The 6,942-nt window shown below is 38.7% G+C and overlaps 1 protein-coding gene across 1 annotated transcript; it reads left to right on the forward strand.

Annotated features, from left to right (window-relative positions):
• The first annotated feature begins 4,041 nt into the window (after window positions 1–4,041).
• Window positions 4,042–5,514, forward strand: LOC121784434. Its single transcript, XM_042182571.1, has 3 exons — window positions 4,042–4,108; window positions 4,220–4,923; window positions 5,005–5,514. The coding sequence occupies exons 1-3, from the start codon at window positions 4,042–4,044 to the stop codon at window positions 5,512–5,514; spliced, it is 1,281 nt and encodes a 426-aa protein (XP_042038505.1).
• The last annotated feature ends 1,428 nt before the right edge of the window (window positions 5,515–6,942 follow it).

The following is a 6,942-nucleotide window of genomic DNA, read 5'->3' on the forward strand; positions in this document are numbered from 1 at the left end:
AAGGAAAAGAGTGAATCGAAATATAAATATAACTCACTTACCATACCTGAGGTCGACCTTCCGCCGGTGTTGTAGCTGTATAGGTCGGCTAATTGGGATTGCGCGTCGGGGTCATCATAATCAGTTTGAAATGCGAAGCAAAAATTATGTTGTTGAGGAGGAGTAGGTCTTCTGACTTGGTGGGTACTATTATACTTGGTTTCATAATCGGTGTAGAGAGCACACAAGTTAAACTCGAAGGTTTGTTGGACAATTGACCGGTCCGGGAGGTTTATTTGAAATGTTTCGGTTAGGTTTACTCCATATTGGTCATTGGTTTCTGCTTGCAATGATTGAAGTGGACCAAGATCAATAGAACTCAAATTGTTATAATAAAAATCTAAAATCATGGAGGTACCGACTAATTTCCATTTTGGATCCAAGACCTTTGCAATCAAAAACACCGTTGGAATCTCACTGAAATACTTAAGTCATTTTCAATCATATAATGTAAAACACACATCAATTCAGGAGAAGAGGACGCATTTTTAATCGTAGTTTTAAAACCAAGTGATATATACATGCAATGCTCTAAAACACGAACAACAGTGCAACAATAAACACACGATAATTCAACAGTCGCATTTTTGAAATATTTGAACAATTTAAATAAACTCACGCTATGATCCCAACAACTATGCGACAGATATAAATCAGAAACGGGATAGGTTCTAAAAAAATCACACAAAGAATCTTTACGCGTCAAAGTAGAATTCAGACAATCATATGTCGAATTCCATCTATGAGACACATCCATGGTAAAATTCGCATATCTTACCTTCTTTTGATGGCAATACTTCTTCCAAGCTTTGGCAATAGGCGGCTTTTGATGGATTAATCTAACTGCACTTCTAATAGGACTAACATGTTTTTGCCATAATTCACGCGCATCTTGTACACGTAAATTCAAAATATGACATATGCATCTTTGATGAAAATACTTACCACCAATAACCGGAGCACAAGCCGCAATCAAGTCATTAATACTTGCAGTGTTAGCAGTTGCATTATCAAAACCAACAGAAAATATTTTATTGCATAATTGAAATTCATTCAAAACTTGAATAATTAAAGAAGCAATTTCGGGTGTAGTGGGTAATATAAACTCATATATAGTTGTCTCATCATTTTAGGTGTCTACAAATCAATAAGAACTTTCTTGATTATAAATTAAATAAAACAATAAATGTATTGTTATATAATCGGATTTAACTGGTATTTACTTATAACTGAAAACAAGAGGTATAGTTTAGTGGTATGGAAAACAAGGGGAGCGAAAAACAAATGAGGTGGTTGGCTGTTATAGACTCATCGTATCTACAAATCAGCAAGAACTGTCTTGTTATAAATTAGAAAAAAAATAATAAATGCGAACTAATTTATCATTTATTTTGAAATTCAGTAGTTATAAACCATTTAATTAGGTTCTACGAGATTTAAAATATTAAAAGATATAATGCCTTGTATATACTGAAAAGAAGGTTCAAAGGCCCAATTAAATTTCTAAACTTAAGTCCATGAACTATAGTTTGATATCACAGCAACAAGCCCAATACTCCAAATTAACAGACACCACTAAACAAAATAAATAAATAAATAAATAATATATAGAGTGGTTATTAGCAAATTATTACGGTGCTCATTTAACTAAAATTTTCTTTTTATTTATTTTTGAGTGTATATTTATATTTTCTTTGAAGCATTGATGGTGGATGAATAAGAATCAAAGAGAATTTCAGAAATTATATTGATGGAAAGATTGAAATGAAAAAAAAACTGTAAAAATCATGGATTAAATATGTCCGGTCAATGGTTTTGACCAAAGAATAAATGTGACGAGACATTTAATTTTGTGAAATTAAATGATATAGCGTCGATCTACATTTTACGTAGATAAATGTAGTATATTCACTTTCTCAAATCCGATTTCCGGTGAGTGAGAAATAGTGGATTAAAGTTGGGCATAATTAGCTTTTAATTAAAGCTTGGAGCATGTGCTTAGGGAATAATTAACTAGTGTTAATTATCCCACATTGGAAGATTAATACATCTTTAATGTGTTTAAATTAAGTGACTTTATGTTACTTAATAATTATAGTGGATCAAGATGGGTGAAAAAGCACACACGCGCGCGCCGCCGCCGCCGCCCGAGCCCGTGCCCGTGCCCGTGGGCGCGGGCCGCGGGCCCGATCCCGATCCCGATCCCGATCTTGGACTTGGACTTGGACTTGGATCTTGGATCTTGGATCTTGGGCTTGGGGCTTGGGGCTTGGGGCTTGGCCCAAACTATTCTTTTTGGACCACCGCCGAGTCAACAATCCAAGTGGCTTGACACGTCGTCAAGCGAGGCACAGTCACGGCTGCCACGTGAGAAATCCACACGCTCCACATGCGAAAGGCACACGCCTGCCACACGCTCGTAACCGATGTCGGTTACGAATCTGCCATGATAAGCCTTCATGGCTCGGTTGACCCTGCATGGTGGCTTGGCCTATAAATAGGCTAGCCATACCACTGCATTAGTACACACCATTACAAGCCTTCTGCATCATCATAAGCTCTCTCCCTCTCTCTGCATTGTCCTTCTGTCGAAACTCTACCCTCTCCTACATCCAGTTCGCCGGAGCTCTACTGATTGCGGTGCTGCATCAATAGAGACGTAGCCGTTTTACCTTTGGGGACGACACGCCAAACCGAAGAGCACTACCGGGGCGTATCTCGTCTTGCGGGAAGAGGCCTCCTCGACTCGGCTAAACATTCACGGTTTATTTGTTTCATTGTAATTCAGTTCAGTTTCGTTTCTTGTATTCCTTCTTTTGGGTTGTATTACGCCCGGCTTTTATCTCTTGTAATCAGTAGAACCAACAAAAACTAGATATAGAGATGTACATGGAGATATAGCAAGATATAGATATAGTAAAAACTAGATATAGAGATATACTTGGAGATATAGCAAGATATAGATATAGAGATATACAGACAGAGAGACATATGAATAATTTTTTAAATGACATTGTAAAAGTTTAAATAGAATTAGCTGAGTTCAATAAAATACAAATAGAAATATAATTAAATATGAGAGAGAGAGTATATGGGCCAATTATCTTATCTTATGAAATGTCTTTAAATCAACAATGAGTTATACTAAATAAAAATATTATAATGTGCATGAAGTATTTATCATATATTTTGATAATCTAGTATTTATAAATTATTTAATTTAATTTTTCTATGAGGTATTTAATATGATTCGCAAAAAAATCCATGGTTATATAAACGGATTTAATTTTATTATTGGTGGTTATATGAAAACAATATGGGTAGATTAGTGGTATGGAAAACAAGGTGTAAGAGAAGCAAAGGGGAGATTGACTGGTACAGACTCATTTATAGTTATCTCATCCTCTTAGGTGTCTACAAATCAGCAAGAATTGTCCTGATTATAAATTAAAAATAATACTCCCTCCGTCCCCGATTAGGAGTCGTTGTTTGACTCGGCACGGGTTTTAAGAAAGTGTTTGAATGGTTGGTGTAGTAAATGAAGGTAGGTAGTGGAATGTGGGACCTCTTTGACTTTTGGTGTAATAAATGTAATTGAATCAATTCAATGTTTAATTTAAATTTAATGTTCAATTTACATTCATGTTTACTGCCAAAAATAATGCAATTAAATTTAATTGTATACTCATTAACTAAATTCAATGTTCAATGCCCAAAAATTGCAAAATTAAAGCTGTGCAATTGAGAGACTAGTTACAAGCTGTTCAATGGCAGCCACACGTTGCATATCAATTCAAAATTGAGAGGGAAGGAAACTTTCATTTAATGGAGGGAATTCTTACAAGTAAGGAGGGAAAAAATACAAGCAAATTCAGTGTTCACCAACTCCTATAAATACATTCATTTCTACATTTCATTTAGTTCCACCAACCAAAACAAAAAAAAAAGGAAAAGCTATTGGTTTTGTATTAGACCCTCAGAAAATTTTCATCACTGGGCCTGATGGAGAATGAGGTGGTCCGAGTGTTGGTCACTGATCAGGAGCAGCAGGGGCAGTGGCAGGAGCAGGGTGGATGGCATCGGCCTACATTAGCATTGACTAGCCAACAAAAAAACCTCGTTGCGCAGTTTCTTCTACAGTGAAGTACCGCTGGAGTGCTGCCAAGAGGTTCTTGTGCAGAGGCTGACAATGAATTCAACATCCACAAAAGGACAGCAGAAAGAATATGGCACATCAGTAAGCAGCAGATAAACAGAGGTGAACCTGTCATGATGGAAGGCAAAGTAAGAGGTTATCAACACAAAGACAAACTCATGTTAGATGAAGACAAGTTTAGAAACCTGTCCATGCTTGAGAGATCAACCATAAGGAAGGTTGCTTCTAAGATGGAAGTGAGCAAGACAACAATTGGTAGATTTCTTAAGAGTAATCAATTGAAACCTCATACAAGTGCTATCAAGCCTACACTTACTGAAACCAACAAAATTGCAAGGATGAAATGGTGTCTTTCTCATATTCAACCTACACTCGCTGAAGGTAAACTTCTTTACCATTCAATGCACAAGATTGTTCATATTGACGAGAAATGGTTCTACATGACAAAGACATCAGATAGATACTACCTGTTGCCGGATGAAGATGTGCCATACAGGTCCTGTAAGTCCAAGAGATTCATCACTAAAGTGATGTTCATGGCTGCTGTGTGTAGGCCACTTCGTGGGCCTGATGGAGACATCATATTCGATGGTAAAATAGGGTTATTCCCATTCACAGACCAGATACCAGCCCAAAGAAGTTCAAAGAACAGGCCAAAAGGGACAATGGAGACAAAGCTTAATCAGTCAATTACCAAGGAAGTCATGACAACTTGTCTCCTAAACCAGGTATGCCACTTTTGATGTCAATAAAGCTATCAGACATCATATTCATGTCATCACATAGTCACATAAATATTTCATTGCCAGATTATACCATCAATCAAAGCCAAATGGCCAGCCAATGCAAGCAAGAAGATTTTCATACAGCAATATAATGCCAAACCTCACCTTAGAGCAGCTGATCATCACTTTGAGGCACTTGCAAGTACTGATGGATTTGAATTCCATCTAATTAGCCAACCACCAAACTCCCCAGACACAAATGTGTTAGACCTTGGGTATTTCAGGGCAATACAGTCACTACAGGATGTCAAGATGGCCACAAGTGTAGATGATTTGCTTAGGAATGTGTTTACCTCATTTGAAGAACTCTCACCACAGACTCTGAATAGAGTATTCATCACTTTGCAAAGCTGTTTGACAGCAATATTACAAGTGCATGGGAAGAATGACTACAAGATCCCTCATATGAACAAGAACAGGTTGGAAAGAACAGAGGGGTTGCCTTTACAACTTCAGGTTGAAGAAGGATTGGTGAGACAGAGCTTGGAGTATCTAAAGCTGCCTGAAAACAACACTGGGACTCATATGACATAGGGCGGCTTAACCATGCTTTAGGGTACTAGACATAAGTTTAGGGACTGGAGTTTACAGTATAAGCACCAACATATGTTGGTGTTTAAGATGTAAACTCTATTTTTTGTGCATAGGCTGCATTTTTTGTTAATGCCATCAGAGAAGTGTCATCACATGGCATCAGCCTCCAAACCCTTCATAGGGGGTGGCTTACTAAGCTAAATAGGTTGCATTTTGTATAAACATCATCACTGTACACACTACTAACTAATCAGTGAATATTTTTGGTATTATCACTTCAAATCAGCCTCCAAACCCTTCATAGGGGGTGGCTAATTTGTCATTTCCCTCAGAAAAGCTTCATCACAGGGCATAAGGCCATCAACACGAGGCCTAGGAGCAACACATTACACTTACAACCGCCTCCAAACCTAACACAGGGGTGGCTGGGTTAAGTATGCAGAAAAGCTTCATCACAGGGCATATGGACAACAACACAAGGCCAAGGAGCAACAGAAGACACTAACACAGCCTCCAAACCTGACACAGGGGTGGCTAAGCTTCCCCTCAGAAAAGCTTCATCACAGGGTATATAAACAACATCAGAATGCACATACACAGTCATCAATAATTCCCCCTGCCTCAATATCACATACTCAAGGACCAATATCATATACACAGTCAGGAACAATTCCCACGGCCTCAATATCACATACTCAGGGACCAATATCACATAAACAGTCAGGAACAATTCCCACAGCCTCAATATCACATACTCAGGACCAATATCACATAAACAGTCAGGAACAATTCCCACAGCCTCAATATCACATACACATTCACCAATATCGCATAAACAATCAGGAGCAATTCTCACAGCCTCAAACATGGAGCAATGCACATAAACATGGAGTACATCAGAAATAGGCTACATTTTCCTAATGTCAAAAGCCTCCAAACCATAAAAAGGGGGTGGCTCTGAATTAGAAAGAAACTCACAAATCAGAAGATATCCTTCATGCAAGGAAACATGATTAATAGCATAGCTTTTTCATTGTCGGTGTACTCTCTGTTTGGCTCCACCGCCGGCTGCATTGCTCCATGTATGCCTTCCCCGATGTCATCCAAACCAATGGAAGGTGCTTCGCTTTCCCCCAAATTAACATAGCCTGAAGGCGGCTTGAAGTCCGGCCAATCAAAGGGGGCAAAAGGAGGCTGAGTTTCAGATCCGGCGAAACCCTTAGCCGGATCTTCGGTTTCAGATCCGTCGATTAATGGGGACGGAGATTCACTGTCAGGAACGTAGAAGCCCTCGGACGGAGGCTGAGTTTCAGATCCATCGGTTTCAGATCCGTCCATAACGTCCGACGGATCTTCAGTTTCAGATCCGTCAAACACCAAATCGGGAGGTGTCGGCCCTTCACAACCGTCGTCGCCTATGAACGGTGG

Source organism: Salvia splendens, chromosome 21 (genome assembly GCF_004379255.2).
Source record: "Salvia splendens isolate huo1 chromosome 21, SspV2, whole genome shotgun sequence".
In the NCBI taxonomy this organism is placed as follows: domain Eukaryota; kingdom Viridiplantae; phylum Streptophyta; class Magnoliopsida; order Lamiales; family Lamiaceae; genus Salvia; species Salvia splendens.

Bases quoted from the DNA above. Each gene is read 5' to 3' on its own strand.
- LOC121784434 (XM_042182571.1), top strand. From the start codon at position 4,042: ATGGAGAATGAGGTGGTCCGAGTGTTGGTCACTGATCAGGAGCAGCAG. The intron at 4,109-4,219 runs GTGGATGGCATC...GTTCTTGTGCAG, and splicing joins GGGGCAGTGGCAGGAGCAGG to AGGCTGACAATGAATTCAAC. The intron at 4,924-5,004 runs GTATGCCACTTT...TTTCATTGCCAG, and splicing joins CAACTTGTCTCCTAAACCAG to ATTATACCATCAATCAAAGC.